Source organism: Equus przewalskii, chromosome 21, assembly GCF_037783145.1.
Source record: "Equus przewalskii isolate Varuska chromosome 21, EquPr2, whole genome shotgun sequence".
Classification (NCBI taxonomy): domain Eukaryota; kingdom Metazoa; phylum Chordata; class Mammalia; order Perissodactyla; family Equidae; genus Equus; species Equus przewalskii.
Genome location: NC_091851.1, coordinates 49,506,674 through 49,526,603, shown reverse-complemented (window position 1 = coordinate 49,526,603; position 19,930 = coordinate 49,506,674). Strand labels below are relative to the sequence as shown.

The following is a 19,930-nucleotide window of genomic DNA, read 5'->3' as shown; positions in this document are numbered from 1 at the left end:
CTCGCCTTATTCATTCAGGGCTTTGTCATTTACCCATCATTATCTTCACATGGTCCTATCTGCAGAGCAAGGACTTGAGGATGGGACAGCCAGCACACTGCTGATGGAAGAGCGTGAGCCTCTTTCCTGATGCTCACTTCCCAGTGAGTGAGCTCCCTCCGCCTGTGTGAGACCCAGCGAGAGCTCTTCACTGACTGAGGGATGCAGGTAGCCTTTCTGCACTGCAACAGCTGGTATAACTGCAGCTAGATGCTCATAGGACTCCAAGCTGCTGTCATGCCAGGCCCGGCTCCTTCAACAGGGCAAATGCTGGCTTGCACAACTTTTGCAGCTCAGCCTTGACCTAACTGGAACCTGGCCAGCTCCTCCGCGCCCTCCATGTCCCTTCCTCAGGGACTCCACAGGTTTGTCAGCACTATATTCTCTCACAGCGTGCTCTGTTTTTCTTCATAGCATTGGAGATTTGGAATCTGTCTTGAGGTTATCTATTTCCTGCCTGCCTCTCCCTGGCTGTAGGCTCATGACGGCAGGGATATTGCCTGTCAGTTTACTTGCCACTCTTTCGTCACCTTCCTGAATGAAGACACACCACACAAGCTGAAGTGGATTTTTCCCATAATAAAGGAATGCTTTATTGACAAATTACCCATTATTTACTTTAAGGAAAAGATAAATCAGTTACTACCCGTGCACCCTGCCTTCTCCTGACACCCCAACTGAGAGACTCTACCCCAGAGAAAGAACGCTGAGTGCTCTTCCCCTGGCACAAGCATGGCCCGCAGTCCTCTGGGGGGGGGGGGGGTCTGAAGTGACCAGCACACACTCAGCACCAGAGAATTCACTGCCGTCTCCCAGAGCAGATACCCACAGGGGGTGCAGATGCACGTGCAGGCAAGGCCTCTGCCTGCTAAGAGCCAGTAAGGCACGGAGCTGCCCCTCCAGACACACCGGACATGTGGGGCCCTGGGTGAGAGGTTGCTGGGGCATGGCAGCTTCAAAATGGGAAAGAGATCTTTGTGGCTCCTGAGAAAAGGGGACAGCAGAGTTCCAGCAGACCTCGGTGCCCCAGCCCCGACCTGCCCTGTAGGGTCCGTCTGGTGCTGGCTTGTCCCCGGCTGGAGGTGCTGAGCAGTAACGTGCCGCAGGACCTGGCCTGCACAAGGGCACCTCAGCAGCACTGTGGAAGGTGCTGCTTTTCTTTCTCCTGTCCCCCACCCCCAACCCCAGAGGCCCAGGAGCTCTTTGGCCAGTGGAAGTTGCCACAGTTGTTGAGAGGAGAGAGAAGCAATATATACTGGGATAGTGTGTCAGTGAAATAAAACACACCACTGGGACAGGCATGCTGCCACTTGGGCTAGATGCAGAATTCTACATAGTGCTCAAAACCCCTAAAGAACCCTCATTTTTATATATAAAAACATTATAAACCAATAAAGCATAAGGCGATGTAAGGCTTGTATTTCAGCTTGAGTCCAAAGAAATAATATTTTCTAACTATGACACTAAAGCTGCTTTGCTTAGTTTTAATTTTTGAAAAATCCACTGCATTTAAAAAATAAAGAATTTGCTTTTGTTAAAGCTAGATCATTAGTGTAACAATCAGGCAGCTGCTGATAATCAGTTTCTTTTCTGGAGGGTTTCAGAAAATGGACAGTTTTCTCGTTTAGCATCTTGAAATAAAAACTGCAGATTAGATAGGGCTTTCTGGATGACTCTTCCCTCTGTGACTTAGGGAAAGAGTTAGGAAATACCACTTATTTTATACTTATCGCTCTTCCCATTCTTTCAACATTCTGATGAACTAACAGGTTCCCAAAGAGAACTTGGGCTTTGGCTCAAGATGCCGTGGGACCTGCCACCCTGTCCACTTCCCGCACCCTGGGAAGGACACACAGTGACCTGCTGCATCTACCAACTTTAGTGTGAAGCATCTGTGTACAAGACTGTGTTCTCTAACTCATGTGAGTGCAGCGGCCACGTCTACGTGTGGATGGCAGGACTGTCCTCAAAACCAGCTCTTTGCGCTCACCAGCGGCCCGGCCGGCTGCTCCGCTGCGCAGAGGTGCAGTTGTGGCGATGAGAGGGTACTTGCATGTGTTCCACGGCCGGGCGAAGCTGCTACGGGCTTAGAAAGGCGTGTGATCAGGCAGGGGCTTGTCGCCACTCCCAGTCGGGGAGGGAAGGTTGTCACTGCCATTCTCTCTGCCACCCACAACCTTAGACTACAGATGGGAAAAGACCAAGAAAGAAAAACTTGAGACAGAGCACACAATGCCAGGCAGGTCCTAGGCCTGTGCTGGGAATTCAAAGTGTTCTATTCTCTACATAAATTTATGTAACATCAACACTGCCTAGCAATAAAAAGGAACAAATTACTGACAGGAAACAGGCTAGACGATCTCAGTGAATTACGCAGAGTGAAAAGAGCCAATCCCAAAAGGCTACACGCTGTACGGTTCCATTTATGTGACACTCTTGGAATGACCAAATTATAGAAAAGGAAGAGCTGAGTGGTTGCCGGGGGCACGACAGGATGAAGGTGGGCCCCATGAAGGATTTTTGTGGGGATGGAACTCTTCTGTATCTAGATGTTTTGTTTTGTTTTTTAAAGATTGGCACCTGAGCTAGCAACTGTTGCCAATCTTGCCAATCTTTTTTTTTCTCTTTCTACTTCTTCTCCCCAAATCCCCCCAATACATAGTTGTGTATTTTAGTTGTGGGTCCTTCTAGTTGTGGCACGTGGGACGCCCCCTCAGTGTGGCCTGATGAGTGGTGCCATGTCCGTGCCCAGGATCCGAACCAGCGAAGCCCTGGGACGCCGCACTGGAGTGCGCGAACTTAACCACTCGGCCACGGGGCCAGCCCCCGTATCTAGATGTTTTGACGTCATATTCTGCTTGTGATGCTGCAAGATGTTATTGTTGGGGGAAACTGTATAAAAGGCACAAGGGCCTCTGTATTAATTCCTAAACCACATGTGAATCTACAACGATTACATAAGTTTATGGAAGCAACAGGTCACACCCCATCAAGAAAATCGGATGGCCCAGGTACAGTTACCTTTATGGTCCCAACTCGATCTTCAAATGACTTGAAGGTTGCAGAGTTCCTTTAAAGAGAGAGGGAACAGGCGTCACTATAAGGAGCAAATGGTTGTGTTGCCCTCCTAAATCTGAAGGGCCTCAAGGTTAGGGTCATCCTCTGGAAAGATCCCTGACAGCATCCTGAGAACTCACTGCAAAAATGTAACAAGCTAAGAAAAGGGGAAGGGGATACACCCCCTGCAGCTAACATCATTCTGGAGACTTCCCCAGGTCAGAACTGAGCTCAGCCACACTCGTCAACTGCAAGGACAGAAGACCTGCATGCCACCAGCTGGTGAGACCCAGATTTCACCTGGGCAAACTGCAGAACCCTCACCTGGGCAGCAGGTGAGATGTGGGGCACATTTCTGCTGCACCCTAAATGTACATGTACTAGGGTTATGAAAAGTCCCATGTGTTCTTCAGACAAATCTCTCACAGACGTCAAGCAAAAGGAAAACCAAGGACAATTCTGGGACAAGAGAGTGATACAGAGGCAGAAGAGGAGAAAGCAGGCCAGCCCCAGTCCCACCCAGCACCCTCTTACACAACCAGCTTTCCCCTCACTGGCTCGCTGCCCTGCCCCCAGGCCCCTGGAGGCAGCCTATCAAGGACTCCCTGCATGCTCTGGGGTGCGGCAGCTGCAGCAGATTCTCCTGGAAGGAGGGCAGGAACTCACTGAGAGCCAGGGCTCCAAGGAAGAGCAGGAGAGAACGCGGGCGGGGGCTCGCAGGAGGGACAGGCCACAGCTCTGGGGGTTCTAAGGAGACCAGGGCTCCCCTCTAGGTGGAGATAAAAGTCTCCAGAACAGACTTGGAGATACCTGAAGCCTCCCAGGTGCCAGGTGAATGTGTGAGACTCTGTGCCCTCTCTGGCCCGACCCCACGGGCAGGCCTGGAAAGTTCCAGATGGAGTCCAATTTGGCACAAGGGTCTCCTCTGAGCCTCATCCCTACTAGCTCTTCAGCCTAGAAGGGGTCTTTCCCAACTCTTAGCTGACAGGAGGCTGCCAGGGGAAGGAGGTCCTTGGTTCAGGGATATGGGAAGTACAAAGCTGACCAGCAGGAGCCTCCCGCTCCCACCCAGCTCCCACCCGGCTCTGGGAGCTTTGGAGCGCAGGCGTACATTACCTCATGGCCGGCATGCTTATCGAGTGGCGGATGGAGTAGCTGCTGCTTGGAAGCATGGTAGAGGCAGAGAAGGAAGCAAGAGTTAACACGAGGACAAGACCACATTCACTATCCTCACCAGCTCAGTGCACACAGGAACCTGACTGCAGGGTGGGCAGTGGGACCCCCACTCCCAGCAGTTGGAACACTCTGGCCACCACACAAGAGGAGCCTTGTAAAGCCTGCCTCCCCAGGAGGAAAACTCAACCCAAGGCTCCTCCCTCTCGGCTCCAAAGTCACCCCAGAAGTGAGACATTCCTGAGGGATGGCATTAAAATAGGGAAACTAAGAAGACCGAGGACTGGAGCTTTAAAAACCTTTTGGTACAAATAGATGTCACATGTCCTTACTTGAGTTCACAGCAAGTTAAAACATTTTTCGGCAAAAGAGAAACCACTAGGTCAAGTGAATAAAAATATTTAAAATCACAGATTGTTCTGGAATTGGGTTCCAGACCTCGAAGCTAGAAGAGTGTGTGACATCAGAGCACTGGTGCTGGCCTGGAAGAGCACAATTTAATCAGCAAGAGATAAAGGACCATTTGGGAGGGTGTCTAACTGGGTCCCCACACTGCTCTAGTGCAGAAAGAGCTCTCAGCAATAAACGAGGCAAACTCAACCGGAAGGGACAGGACTTCTTCTCAGGAGGAGGAGGAAATGGGGGCCGTGCTTTGAAGGAAGATGTAAAGAACACGACAGCTGGAGGGTCAAGCACGACCCTCTCATGTGAACATGTCTCTTTTTGGGAATAAACTTGGGTGTTGGCTGAGATGGATGTGCTCCATGAGGCTGGTTTGGAGTAGGCAGCGCCAGCAACTGGGTGTCAACACAACCATTGATGGGGAGGCCAAGGAGGAGTCCCTACATCAATCGTGCCGCTGGCGACGACCCACACGACCACAGCTCAGGAAGTGACAGTGCACACTCTAACACACTGCAATCAATGCCTGGCCAGCCTTGTGTGCTGGGCAGGGGCGGCCTCTGGCCGTTCCATTACCTCTGTCTCACCCTCTTCATCCAGCACAGCCTCCCACGGGCCAGCCAGAGTGCACCCTGCCCTGAGTCAGAAAAACATCTTCCACAGGTGTGCCCCACATCAGGCTTACCTAAAGGAGTGCGAGAACGGACGAGCCCTACGAGGTGGCAGCAGGAGGAAAGAAGAAATGCAGCATTAGGAGAGGGAGGCCAGTGCCCACCCTGCCCCTCCACACAAGCTCCAGAAGGCCACACAGGGACCCCTGTGACACCCCTCCAGTCCTCACACTGCCAGGGAGAACAGAACATGCACCCCATGTCCAATCTCTCTGAGTCCCGACTCTGCAAGGGACCATAGGTCCATAACCCTATCTGGAGCTTAGAGGGAAGAAGCCCCAAAGAGAAGAGATGTGGAAAGGTGTGAGATGGGCCATGCAACTCCACAACCCTCAGAGTTTGGTGTGCCAACACCCAGAACCCTGAGTCAGCCAGGCTTGGCCAACACACTACATGGCAACAGACCAGCCAGTGTTCTCTGTGGAGCTTCAGCTGGACCAGAGCACACACACACACCACATCGATCTGGACCCCTTCAGGGCTGAGCACTTTGCACTGGCTCCACCACCAGGATGACAGAAGCCAACCTAGAAATGCACGCATGTGTGTCCAAGGGCAGTTGCCAGCACAGGGAGGGGCACAGGGCCACCTCCACTCCCCAGCCAGGCCCTCCACCTCTAACACTCTGGAGGCCACCCTCAACCTGGTGGTCATTTCAGAAGTGACACACACACAATCACACGGCCTGATGTGCGCACATCACTCAGGCAGGAAATCTGATTAAGGTTTAGAGAAGACGGGTGACTTGTTAAAGGTCACCAAGCTGGACAGAAACTCAACCCTGCTTCAGCCCAGCCCTTGACTCAAATCCAGCTCCCACTCCCTCTCCCAACCCCTCTCAGGCCAGGGCTGTTCCTGGACAGGCACATTGAGAAAACCACCAGGGGGCAGTTGTCCTGAAGGACCTGGCCCCACACAGCAGCCAGCCAGGGATCTCCCAGCCCTAAACTCATGATGTAAACCTCCCTGAACCTGATTTTCTTTTTTGAGGAAGATTATCCCTGAGCTAACATCGGCCGCCAATCCTCCTCTTTTTGCTGAGGAAGACTGCCCCTGAGACAAAATCCGTGCCCATCTTCCTCCATTTTATATGTGAGATGCCTGCCACAGCATGGCTTGACAAGCAGTGTGCAGGTCTGCACCTGCGATCCAAACCGGCAGATCCCAGGCCACCAAAGCAGAACATGCAAACTTAACTGCTGCACCACCAGGCCCAGACTCCCTGACCCCGATTTTCACTCTCAAGAAGCAGTCAACTCTAAACCTTGGGCTCTAAACTGGGGAGGTTAACGGGCCTTGGCCTCAGAGACCACCTGAGGCCATGTGCTGAGACTCCACCCTCTTGTCCAATTTCCACCAACGGTGCTCTGAACACACTCAAAAGTAAGTGAGAATACTTAAAATGAGTGAATAATGTCAAAAGTCAAAGAGAACTTTCCTAGTAAAGAACGTAATTTAAGCACAACAGCATTTATTGCTTCCTTCAAATGCTGTTATCAGACGAGCATTTTGAGGAAAGAACAGGCACAACCTGACACACTGCTCACTCCATGGTGCGGGGACTGCCTGCCTCACCCTCTGTGGCTATCCCTGGGAATGAGGCCAGGCCACCACTGGCATGTGATCAGTCTGTCACCGGGCTTACCACAGTGTGGCTCAGGTGGCCAAAGCAGGTGTCCCAGAGAGCAGCAGCGATGGCGTCCCATCTAATTTCAAATGAAATTTGTTACAGGAACACACTCACAAAGTCAGCTGTCAGCAGATTAGTGTGAAGCCTTGGGAGGGATCACTGCAGACCCTCCTTGCTCCTCACTCAGAGCCGCATCTTGGGGAGAGTGCTCCCTCTTGGGTCCAAATCACAGCTACAGCAGGCAAGGCCTGCATTTATACGGTACCTGCAGGAAGCCACAGCCACAGCTGCTCAGGAGTGTGCCCAGAGGCCCAGGTGTGGAGGGCACACTCCTTAGGCACAGAGGAACATATAAGACTGCGTACTGATTGTTCAGCTTCTCCAAAGGTTTGAAATTTTTCAAACTAAAATGTTGGGGGGTGAGATAATTATGTCAAACAAAAATAAAAAGTGAGCACAGCTCTAGGTATAAGCCATCCTCTGCTTGGAAGGGTGGGTCCCCGGGGGTGTGAGTATGTGTTTTTGCCTCTGGCTAAGTGGCCAGGGCAGAGCCCCCACCTTGAGGCCCCACAAGGCAATCACCAGGCCTGTGAGGTGGGGAAATACCTAACCTAAGCAGACAGGGAGAGAGCTCACCCAAGGGTAAGAGATGAGGAGTCAGAGCTGGGTGGACCCCCTTGGCACTCAGCATGCCAAGCCCACAGGCACCACCACCATGTGATTCTCAACTGTAGGAGGACAGGAGCCTGAGGACGAGGTGGGGGCTACAGGGAGGCATTCCTTGAAGTCCAAAAGTGAGGGGACTAGTCCCAAGTATGGGTCAGGGGCCAAGGCAGGGCTGGGCAGCAGCACCCAGGGGCCAGGGCCACAGCACTGGCAAAGACCTGCATTCCACCCTGTCATTCACCGATATGCGTTTCATCCTAACAACCCCAAGAGGGAGGCCTTGCCGAGGACACAGCTAAGAGGTAGCTGACCCAGGATTCACCATGGCACAGAGGCCAATCCCCTGGGCACCGTGCTGTGTAGGAAAGGTGGCCTAGTGGGCATGGCCAAGGAGCCCAGAGTAGGAAATGCAGGGCTAGCAGCAGCCCAGCTGGATGAGGGCATGGCTGTCAGGCTGGGGTGCCGCCATGTGCAGTCCAACAGTGCCTGAGCCACCCCCACACTCCCTGGCCCCAGGCCCTGCTCAAGAGGCACCTTTGGTGGCCATGAGGGTCTTATCAGCCTCCAGGAAAGAACACTCAGTTGGGGCTCCTGGTGTGCGACCGCACATTCTCTGAGATCCGGGCCAGGCAAACACAACAAGGAAACAAGCTTGACCTGGACCTGTCCTGGCTGCTGGCCCACCCAGACTGACAGCCCACCTTGACACTGACCCCCAGGCTGGAGTCACTTTCTCTCAAGGAGACTTCAATGAGAAGCATCCACCTTCAACAATTCCAAGCATCAGAAGTTACCCAAAGGTACCAGTGACCACCCCCCCCCGAGAAATACAGAAATGGCAAAGAGGCAGCCAACAGGAGGCAGACGCACCCTGCAAACGAGAGTCTGTGAGCCAACTGGTCCGGGGCTGGTATGGCCACATATGGAGGTGCATCTGAGCCATGGGGCTCCAGCAGGTTTCCCGCAGAACCTCTGATGGATCTAAAACCTCCCCTGACTCAGGGCAGGGGGCCGGGGCAGGTGTCTCACCTCATGTCTCCTAGCTTCCTGCTGATGGCAGAGCCCATGGTAGACAGGGCAGCTGAAGTCTTCTGTCCCGCCTGCGAGAGAGTCTCCTGAGTCTTCTTGTAGCTGGGAAGAAGAAACACCAGTTCAACCAACCAAGCAGAAGGGGCAGCCACCACTCGCAAGCAAGGACACAGAGTGCCTGGAAAGTGCCCAGAAAGGAGGGAGGAGCGGTCAGTGAGTGCTCGCCTGGTCACCATGGAGGGGACACGTGTTCAGTCTCTGGGGCACCAGGGGACCTGCAGCGAGGACAGAGGCGGCACTGCCAGGTCAGGGCCTCCCATCCTGCAAGGATACTGTTTTCTGATCTTACTGTAATTGAAGTTCTTGTCCTCCTCATTTGAGAATTACTTATCCCACTTTCCTTGACTTCTCTCAGCGACTGACTACTCGGGAGGCACAGGATCTGCCTGCTGCAGAGAAAACAGGCCCAAGGGCCATGAGTCGGGGGCAGAACCAGAAAAGTCCTCACGAGTCCCTGTCACTGCATTCAGGAAGCTCCTCCCTCTCTCCTCATGTAAGACAGTCCTCTGAGGGGAGAAAACACAGCCCAACCACACTCATGGGGAACGCATCTGACAGTGGGACACGCGGCCTGTGGTGTGCCGGCCTTCACAGACTGAGGAGCCCCTCCAGCCCACCATCCTTCTGTGCTGTCTCCACAACATCCTTTCAGCACTGGGGAGACCTTCATCTCACGCCACCATTCTCACTCAGTGCAAGGAGGTGGTCTTGGCTCTTAACAAAGACTGCCTTTTCCCTGCCCTCCTGCCTTGTCCACCCACACACGGGGGCATCACATGAGACATGGCTCCATGACCTTGATGTCAGCAAGACGGGCAAAGGTGGGCACAGGCCAGGTGCCTTGACCACAGGACGGCAAGGACACCTTGAGAGCTAACACCTAGAGCTGCCGGCCCTCATCCAGCTGCCACCACAAAAAAAAGACACAGCATCCTGAACCCAAGAGCTCCTTTCTGGTCACCCCAGCAACCCTGAGGAAATAACAGCTAAAGACAGCAGGGCTCCCGAGATGCCAGTCTTCTCTCACCCTGCCAGTGTCAGCAGGTCACAGTGGGCAGTGTCAGACGGCACCAGCAATGGGTCTTCTGAGCCCTTCCCTCCCATTTGTTCCCACTGCCACCTACAGGAGGCCCTATGTGAGCACCTGCTGCCCTCCTCCCTCAGGCCAGTCTCCTGACCACTCCAGCCTGTCCACGCAGGATCAGTTTCTGCCGTGACCCTCTGATCTTACCATTCTGTGGGGACTGCCCTACCCTGAGCATCCCAGGAGGGACCTCCCTCTACCTGACAGTGGCCCACTCACAGCACAGTGGGGCTTCGGGCTTCACTGGTGTCCAAAGGACCCAAGACTCAACACATGTGCTGCTGCCTAGCAGCAGAGTGTGGAAGCATCCTGAAGTCACTAGAACCTCGAATTTATCTGTTCCCAGGAAGGTCAGTGGATTCTGGAACATATTGTAACAATGGGAAGAAAACAGTTTCTAAAACCATTGCTGAAAAATTTGCTTCTGGGGGCTGGCCCCATGGCCGAGCGGTTAAGTTCATGTGCTCCACTTTGGCGGCCCAGGGTTTCACCGGTTTGGATCCTGGGCGCAGACATGGTACTGCTTATCAGGCCATGCCAAAGCAGCGTCCCACATGCCACAACTAGAAGGACCCACAGCTAAACAACTAAAAAATATACAACTATGTACTGGGGGGCTTTGGGGAGAAAAAGAAGAAAAAAAAGAAGATTGGTAACAGTTGTTAGCTCAGGCACCAATCTTAAAAAAATTTGCTTCTGCATTTCCTGGAGTCAATAACTAAAAAGAAGTCAGTTCTGAATCCAAGCTTTAGACAAATTTGACTACCTGAAATCCCCTCCCCTGTGACGGTCTGAAATTAACAGGAACTGAAACAAAATCCAATCACCTTAGGGGCTGGCCCAGTGATGCAGCGGTTAAGTGCGCACGTTCCGCTTTGGTGGCCCGGGGTTCGCCAGTTCGGATCCAGGGTGCGGACATGGCACTGCTTGGCAAGCCATGCTGTGGTAGGCATCCCACATATAAAGTGGAAGAAGATGAGCACGGATGTTGGCTCAGGGCCAGCCTTCCTCAGCAAAAAGAGGAGGATTGGCAGCAGATGTTAGCTCAAGGCTAATCTTCCTCAAAAAAATAAATTAATTAAAAATCCAACCACCTGTACAGAAACCCAGAGAGCTGCATGGCTGGAACCTGACAGGGTCACCCAAGCAGAGGGGCAGGGTCTGTCCTAGGCCACAACTGATTGGCACTGAAGATGAGAGTCCACATGCTCCTTCCAGGAGGGTCCCACATGGACTCTGGGTAACCCCCCAGGCACCCTCTCACCTGACAGCACCTTTGCCCAGGGCTGCCACCCACACCACAGTCTGTCTCAGGCTCTAACAACACTGTGGCAATAAAGGTGCAAAGGCACATCCCTCACAATGCAGCCTACTGAGGAAAAGCTCTGGAGCCTTCTCTGGGGTCCCTAATTTGCAGTGCCTGGTAGCAACCCCAACCCAAGACCTGGCCTGACGAACTGCTTACATTTTAAAGTGAGTAAATTAAGATTAACTACAAGAAATAGACCTCTGTGCACCTGGAGCCATGGTCGTTATCTATAAAACACCAGGTACAGGCAACTAACAACATGCAACACTGAATTTCAGAAATACAAAGTCAGAACACATCTTCAAGCTCAGGTTTTCCTGGAATAACAAATACGGAAGACCATGTCAACATTCTGTGGTTTGTTGAAGTAAAAAACAGTCTGAAGCAGAAGATTTAAAGAAAAATCCTGACAGAATCTCTAATTTGCACCCACGGGGCCAAGTCTGGGAATCTCAAGTTGGAGTGAACACACGCCTATGCCGTGAGTCCTTGTGGATGGGGAGGAGAGCCCTGAGGGTGACTCAGAAGGGGGCCCGGGCACTGAGCCACCAACAGGAGAGGAGCTTGCTGTGGGCGAGTCCACAAGGCAGCACCCCCACCAGACACCAACGAGAGGCAATTTCCTCGCACTCCACAGCCCTCAGCATTTCTAGGGTGTGGAAACGAGGTGACACAAGTGACTCCTTCAGAAACAGGAACCTCCAAACAGGGGCAGCCACAGTACAAGGGTTAGACACTATCCTCACCTCACGGTCCAGACAGGGAGGCTGAGCACGGGTGTGGCAGGGCGGGCTGGGGGCAAGGGTGTGCTCCTGCTGCACCTTCCCCTCCCAGTGCTCTGGGCAGTAGAACCTGCCAGCAGTCTCCCTGAGTGACAACTAGGGAGGCACCCAACAGGCACCCCCAGCACTCCTTCACCTCAGAGTGCAGAGCAGCCAATGTGTCTAGCCACCCCATCTCGTGAGCCGTGCTGTCCCCTCCTCCTGGGCTGTCAATGCCCCGAGCCCTGGAAGCGTCACTTTGACAACTCTTCACCAACAAGACTGCTGGTGAGATCGCAAGGGAATGGCCACTGCCTGGTATAGCTCTTGGAAAGGGCCATCCTGTTGGCCAGACTTCCAGGCCCAGAGCCACAGGTTTCTTTCAGAGGAGCCAGGACTGTATTTGCAATGGCATCCTGGCAGCTTTATGGCAGCTGGTTTTACCGAAGACCACTAATCCCCTAAGGCTGTTTTCAGATCATCCGCACTATGCGCCTGCCTGCTGCCCAAACTGCACAAATGACACACTGTCTCACCTGAACCTCTGCCCCTCGGGAGAGGCACCGCCGAACAGCCCTGAAGACACAGCACACCAGTGCTCCCAGAACACCGATGGCAGCAAGTGCTTGTCATGCCAAACTACACAAACACAGTGAAACACGAATCAACAGAGTCCCTGGCACTGGCTCCCCTCGTGGCATGAAGCTGGAATGGCACCACGAGCACAGCCGGCCAACCTGGGGTCCCAGGCACCTTCAAGACAGCTCAGGAGCAACACCGTCCTTTCAGCCCAACACGGAAGGACGTTCTGCCCATGTTCTCTGGCAACCACGACAGCACTTCCCTCTAAATGAGAGACAGGAAAATCCCAGAAGGTGACCATTTTTAAATATTGTCCCACCCAGTGCAAACAAGTTAGAATCAGATTGGAGCACAGTGCTATTATCTCGTTTAAGGATCTTAAATAAAACATCAGGAGTCATATACGAAAAGCTACTCATGCACATTTCATGCTCTGCTAACCTTCCATGCGGCTGCCAGCTTGGTGCTTCTCAGACAAAAGGGACTCCTTCAAGATCCCACTGGCATGGCCTGTGCCGTGCCCCCTACTCAATTACCACCCCTAAGTTCGAGAGAAGTTCTGAGGACCCACTAGCTGGAGCTAGGTCCGCAGGAGAAGGAAGGAGACCAAAAAACAACATGAAAATCACCAACATCAGTCCAGATAGCACTCAACTACTGTGCCCGCTCTGAAGCCAAGGAGCATCTACTGGCCAGAGACAGTGCCCGAGCCCAGCTCCGGCCTCTGTCTGAGGGACACGAGTCACACAGAGGGAAGTTTTCAGCATGGTCTGGTGGCTGAGTGAATTTCCTTCAGCAACTGCACCCTGTCCCACCAGAGTTTAAAGGACCATTTCACTTCTGTTTGAGAGGAGAATTATATTAAAACTAATTTGCCAAGAAACACCAGAACCAGGCTTGTGCCAAGTGTGCACAGCCTCTTTGTCCCTAAAAGGAGTGTCAGGGAAGAAGAGGAGGGAGGTGCTGATGGAGAGGCACTCACAGGTCCGACTGGGTCACTTTCTCATTCCACTCTCCAAGTTTCTCAGAAGTTTTCATATAGCTAAAAATAGAAAGTCTGTGGTAAATTATTTAGAAAAACTATTTCAACCCAGGTTTCAAACTGCAGGTTAAATTCCAGGGAAAACGGAGGACCAGCTGGCAGGAATAGTGAACCTCCTGCCCGTCTGAGAACAAGGTCTGCCACTTCTGCTCAGCACTGCTGTGCAGGCCCAGGTGAGGCCAGGAGAGGAAGCAAACAGCTCTTCACCAGTCATGCCAAGGGAGGGCATGGTCACTCAGTGTATGATGGCTCTTGGGGACAGCAATGGTGTGAGGAGCAAGCAGGGCACAGCCCGTGGCCCCAAACACTTCTCTGACAGTCACCCTTTGGGATTCAAAACCTATGATTTCCTAGGACAGAGAAACGGGCTTTTCACAGGTGAAATTTATGAAGTTCGATTCAATCCGTCTTTCTTCAGGCACGCAGCTTCTTAAGACAGTGGGAGGGGCCAGCCCGGTGGCACAGAGGTTAAGTGCACATGTTCCGCTTTGGTGGCCTGGGGTTCACTGGTTAGGATCCCAGGTGTGGACATGGCACTGCTTGGCAAGCCATGCTGTGGTAGATGTCCCGCATATAAAGCAGAGGAAGATGAGCACGGATGTGAGCTCAGGGCCAGTCTTCCTCAGCAAAAAGAGGAGAATTGGCAGCAGGTGTTCACCCAGGGCTAATCTTCCTCAAAAAAAAAAAAAGACAGTGGGAAACATTTCCCATCCCGCCACCTAGGAGGATACACTTCAGAGGAGCCATGTAGCTGCACTCCCCAAATTCAAGAGAGCCGAGTCACATCTGAGTCAGAGGTCCTGGGATTGTGATCATGTCACACTCATGAGAAGGACCCATGGCCACCTCAGCAAACAACTGAGCTATGGAGACGAAAGGAAAGTCAGTCTCATTAGGACCTAATAAGTGTTCTCTCAAATTTAGACCCTAAAACATATTCTTCTCATCAGTTCCTGCTTGGACCACTAGCTAGTGTGTCCACCCATCTTTTTAAAATATGTGTAGACTCCAAGCTCTTTGAATAAATACAAGAACGGTTGCTAGTACACAGGGACCCTGGCTGGCTGCCTCCAAACAGGCACACTTGATCCCCTTGTTCCTGTGAGGCGCCTTGCCCCTAAGAACTCAATGGCCATCAACAAGGCAGAGGCACCACGCTGGTGCGCACTCTCTCCAACCATCAGGGTGTCCCCACCAGAGAGCAGGTACCTACGCGTTAGAGACCTGCACATCATGCCAGCTCCTGGACAGGTTCTGCTTCAGGCCCTCCAAGGCAGAGAGGCCCAGCTTCCTTTTCAGCTCTCCACAATGTCTCTCCTTTGCTGCCAGAACCTGGCGCAGAGTGACAATTTCTTCTTCCACCTGCAAAAGCGTGCAGTTGACACGATCAGCTACCACTATTGCAGGAAGTGACCAACATGCTTATACACGCTGCAATGAGAGGTTTCTCAGAATTATGTAAGGACTTTCCGCTTACAGAAACATAACTCATCTTAGGAATAGAATATACGGCAACATCTGTTCTGTTTTCATCTGGTACTAGCACCCCAACTTCTTCTGGAAAACTGTTGTCCCATGCCCCCAAGCCAAGTGATTCTGGAGGGGCTACCAACCACTGTGCCCACCTGTAGATGACTAAGCAAGGCCTGTCAGTGCTCTTCCCTGGGACTGGGCACTGGTGACAGGAGAGGGAAGCCCCTTTCCCTTTGGGTTCCCGGTCTGGGCTTGGAAAACAGGCGCTGGAACTGCAGCAGCCAGGTCCCACCTGCACTGTGGGGACTCCACGTGCAGTGGGGAGGAGCAGAGCTGACAGAAAAAGGACGGCCAGAGACCCAGGTGACAGAAAAATAGCCCTGATGACAACATTCGTGCTCCTGAAGTCAGTTCCAGGCCTTGGCAAAAGCCAGTTACACAAGCCAACAGTAAATTGTCTTTCATGCTTAATGTAGTTTGAGTTGGGTGACAGAAAGAATCCTGACAATAAAGACCTGAACCTTCTCAGGTTCTTAAAAAAAAAAAAAAAAAAAAAAGAATGTGACTTTAGAAAGGAGCCTCTTTTAGAGGCTTACTACTTTGGAGTTCTCAATATTTTCAGCTTCTATGGGAATAGCTATTCTAAAAAAAAAAATCCCTTTCCTAGAAAAGTGATTGTTTGCATTAAGATGCTAAAAAACAGCTTAGAGCCCTGTGTATCACTAGATTCTGCTTTAGAAAATAGTTGAAACAAGAAATAATTAAAAAACAGGATCATCTGAAGCCAAAGTATTGCCATTCACTCCAGCAGTTACAGCCAGTGACTAGAACGTTCCATTTATGGTGGGATGACCAACAGGGCTTAAGGGCATGTAATCTAGTTGTCTTGGGGGACATGCAAGTTGAAAACTTTAAGTGACGAAATAACTTCTTCACTTTGCAATTCAACCCTGAAAAAGACCTTGTGGTTTTAGCCTCTAAACCAACATATTCCTAAATAAAACACAAAGTCTAAGTCTGCCTGGATTCTCGCTGCTTCTCCCATAAGCTTCGTTCCATTAGGAAATAGCTGTACGCTTCCCCCGTGATCGGAAACCTGGTCTTGGGGCTGGGGTTCGTCTGCACAGCTGGCTCTCCTCAGCCCTAGGACTAGACCCAGGATGTATCAAGATGAGCTCATCTCTGAAGACACAGTGGAGGCCCGGGTCAAGCAGAGCTCCAGCCTCTGCCTGACTGGACACTACAGTCAGATACTAACAAGTTCATTTCACCAGATTCTAGAATCTCAAGTGAGTCACTATTAGATCCTACATCACACAGTAAAAACAAAAACTCTTGGCAGTTGGTTTGAATAAAAATTATACTTGGAGACTTTTGTTCTTAGCTACTGTTTCTTCTTAAGGGACTCTCACTTAAAAAAGATCACATAGCACTTTTTACAAAACAAGCATTTTTAAAAGAAAAATTAAGATCCAGGGGCAGATAGACTGCTGGGGTCTTGAAAAAGTCAAGTGTTAATTCCCACAGAGAGACTCCCAGCAGATGGTATGCTCAGAGCACCGTCCATGTGTGGACACTCTCCTCATAGACACCGACAAGGTCCAGGCACACAGAAAGTGAGGGCAACAAAGAGCAGTTTCTGTGGGGCTCTGGGGACGACCTCCAGGGCAAGCTCCCCAGAGCATGCCCAGCACTCTGGCCCCTCACTAGCCTGAGAGGGCCTCAACTCATGGTCACCCCAGGACAGACAGCCAAGATGCTGCACCTTTGCGAGCTCAGCTCTGAGCTCCTCCTCCTCAGCCTCCGACAGACCCTCCACAGCAGGAGTCTGGGCAGCCACCGCCGTGTCGACAGGGACATCTGTCATGGAGTCGGACAGCAGACCTTTGTTAGGAGAATTCAGGTTGATATCTGCAAGGGACAAAATGAGTCAGGCGAGAAATCACAGAGCAGTAAACAGAGCAGAGGTCTCCACCGAGGGCGAAAGCAAGAGTGAAAGGACAGGGTGTAGGGGAAGAAAGGGTGGAGTCTAACAATGCCTCTTCTCTGAAGGTTTCTGCAAAGATGGTTTGGGCCATCAGATGGAAGGCAGCCACATCTCAGGCAGCCAAAGAGCCTGGCGCAAGGCAACTGTCCCTAACTCTGGTTCTCCCCGTGGGAATACTAGCTTCTGAGACAGGAAAGCTTTGCTACAAACAAAGCAGCCTGATCTAACAGATCTTCCATTTTGTAGAGCAACGGAACTTAATAGGCTATGAACACAACAAACAGCACTTTCCAATCAAGTGACCTGCCACTTAACTACACACAAGGAGCATGCGCTAGTCATTCAGCCCGTGTCAGGAGTGCACAAAACAAAAATCCCCTTTACTGCATCCTCAACCCTCATCCTACAGCAAGGAGGTCACAGCACGTAGTGAGGCAAGGAGGGAACACTGCCTCCACACACCTCTGCTACACCCAGATCAGGTTCAGACTCCTGCAGTCACTATTTCTTCTTCACAAAGTGCATCTTCCTGTCTGCACTAAAAGTTGACAGAATATCACACAAAGAAAAACGGGTCTACTTCAGTTCTTTGCAACTCCAACCACACAAGTGTCACATGGTACTTTTATACAACCGAAAGCATCGAAAACATCTTCCATTTTCATCAGCACATTACGTGAAGAGACAGGCTTTGTATGTTGTCTGGCAAATTTTAAAGGTAAATTAAAATAAAAGGGATAAAGGTTGGAAAGAGGTAAAAGTCTCTTTAATTGCAAATATGTTTGTCTACTGTGGAAATCCTAGAGTCTAGTAAAAACAGATTGAATGCACTTAAAACCAAAGATGTTTTACTGAGCTGGCTCACCCCTTCACATGTCCACACAGCTGGACTGGCACCTTCCTGGCGCTCAATGGATGTTTACTAAATGAAGCATGTCCCCTTTATCAACTGATTTTTTTTTTTAAAGATTGGCACCTGAGCTAACAACTGCTGCTAATCTTCTTTTTTTCTCTTCTTCTTTTTCTCCCCAAAGCCCCCCAAGTACATAGTTGTATACTGTAGTTGTAGGTCCTTCTGGTTGTGCCAGGTGTGACGCCGCCTCAGCATGGCCTGATGAATGGTGCCATGTCCGCACCCAGGATCCAAACCAGTGAAACCCTGGGCTGCCAAAGTGGAGCACGCGAACTTAACCACTTGGCCACGGGGCCGGTCCGATTATGATTTTTAATTGAGCTCAATCTACATGATTTTACTTCATGGTTTGTACCCATTATGCTGAACCTACCCAAATTTAGTAAATGCTTTAAAATCTCTACAATTTTTCTCTTTTATTTTTAACAAATAAATGAAGGCCTTTACACAGTTTCTGCCTATAAAGCTAAAATTGGATCCTATGGAAATCACCACCAGTTCAAAAGTGGACACTTACCAAACACACCGGGCACTGCACAACCGCTCTGCGTGACACCAACCTCACCAGCCCAGCAGGGAGACACTATTCACATCCTAAGGTCTCCTGATTTAGAGAAGAGGAGACTGGAAAGTGTCTTACCAAAAGACCTACAGGGAATAGGCACAGGGCTGGTGGCCGAGGCAAAACTACGGGGCTAGAGTCCTTCCCTGGGGTGAAACCCCAGCTCTCTTGAGCCTGTATAATCATCTGCAAAATGGGGCCAATACAACGACCAATCTCAAAGGGCCATGCTGAAAATGGAAAAACATCATTTGAGAAACAGGTTCAGCATGGTGTCTGACACATGTAAGTGCTCAGCATATGTTTCCTGTCATTCTCACGATCAGAATCCAGTACTTGTGATGTCTACTTAGACATGCAAGTCAACAGTGAAAAGTCTCCTGAATTTATCAGAGCCCAGGACTTTTGATGCTTAATTATTTTGCATGTAGATGTCAAAAACAGAAAAACCTACAGACAAAATGTATCAGGACCCAGGAATTCCAACATTCGATTAATATGCTTAATATGATTCAAACGTTAGAAGAGCACCCAGAAATTATCCAGTGTAGTTATGTCAACATGGGAATTCAGCATCCCCTCTCTAGAGCCCCAGAGCAGAAGACACACTTGTATCACCTTCTCAAGATTTTAATCTTCTGGGCCCGCTCCACACCCCCAGCGGCCATCTCAAACTGGCCCGGGGTGTCTGTTCAGGAAACAGGCCTGGCATGCTGGGTGTGCCCCTGACTCACTACATCCTTCCCCCCTCGAGACAACCCCTAAGTAGGCTGAGCTCCAAGCAGCGTTGCCACCCACGGGGCGCTGCGCTGAATGCGAGAACGGCTTCACCTCCCCTTCGCTCCCCGAAGCCGCGCACAACACCTCGGCCCGGGTCCAGGGCCAGATAGAGTGTCCCCGAGGGTCCTGCGCAGGGACAGAGGACGGCCGACCCTGCAGGCACCGGGCGGGAGCATAATGAGAGCCGCCTGGAGTGAGGAACTCACAACTCCGGGAATCGGTCCTCGGAGGGTCCACGCCGGGGGCGGGAGACGCGCGCCATGGCCATCGGGAGCTTGAGGCCGGGCGCGGGGAGCTGAAAAGGGGCCGCGGGACTGGGGACACCAGAGGCTGAGACGCGACCCCAGGGAGGGGCGGAGCGCGAGCCGGGCCGCGGGTACCTTGGCCTGCGGAGTCCATGTTCAAGCGGCGGCCGGGTTGCAGCTGAGGCGGGGGCCGGGGTCGCGGGCGCCGCGAGAGCCGAGCGCGCCGCACCGGGAGCCGCCCGCCGCGTACACACAGCCAGCGGAACTGCCTCAGCCACCGTGGTGTTACGTAATCAGCGACGCGACGGCCACTTCCGCTTTGATCCGAGCTCCGCCTTCTCCCCGCCCCCGCGAGCGTTGTCCAATGAGGGCGTTGTTTGCCCCAGTCCACGTTCAGCCATTCCAACCTGATTGGCCGAGGCTGCAGACGCGACAGGAAAGGGAGGCCGGATTCTGAGGGAATCC

The 19,930-nt window shown here is 51.8% G+C and overlaps 1 protein-coding gene across 6 annotated transcripts; it reads right to left on the bottom strand.

Annotated features, from left to right (window-relative positions):
* Positions 1-603: 603 nt before the first annotated feature.
* On the bottom strand, positions 604-19,842 carry TPD52L2 (TPD52 like 2). Of its 6 annotated transcripts, XM_070588721.1 has the most exons (9): positions 19,601-19,781; positions 16,744-16,889; positions 14,719-14,867; positions 13,446-13,505; positions 8,668-8,769; positions 5,357-5,383; positions 4,213-4,254; positions 3,061-3,109; positions 604-2,222 (listed from the first exon to the last, which is right to left on the bottom strand). In XM_070588721.1, exons 1-9 carry the CDS (start codon positions 19,617-19,619, stop codon positions 2,127-2,129), a joined length of 690 nt encoding a protein of 229 aa, XP_070444822.1. In that variant the 5' UTR covers positions 19,620-19,781; the 3' UTR covers positions 604-2,126. The 6 variants fall into 6 exon arrangements, with proteins under 6 accessions (XP_070444822.1, XP_070444816.1, XP_070444817.1 ...); XM_070588715.1 differs by lacking the exon at positions 5,357-5,383 and having other exon boundaries at positions 19,601-19,802; XM_070588716.1 differs by lacking the exon at positions 13,446-13,505 and having other exon boundaries at positions 19,601-19,769.
* Between the last annotated feature and the right edge of the window lie 88 nt (positions 19,843-19,930).

Excerpts from the sequence above, each read along its gene's own strand:
- TPD52L2 (XM_070588721.1), bottom strand. Across the intron at positions 4,255-5,356 it reads CCGTTCTCGCACTCCTTTAG|CAGCTACTCCATCCGCCACT; the intron begins GTAAGCCTGATG and ends GCTTCCAAGCAG. Across the intron at positions 3,110-4,212 it reads ATAAGCATGCCGGCCATGAG|GAACTCTGCAACCTTCAAGT; the intron begins GTAATGTACGCC and ends CTCTCTTTAAAG.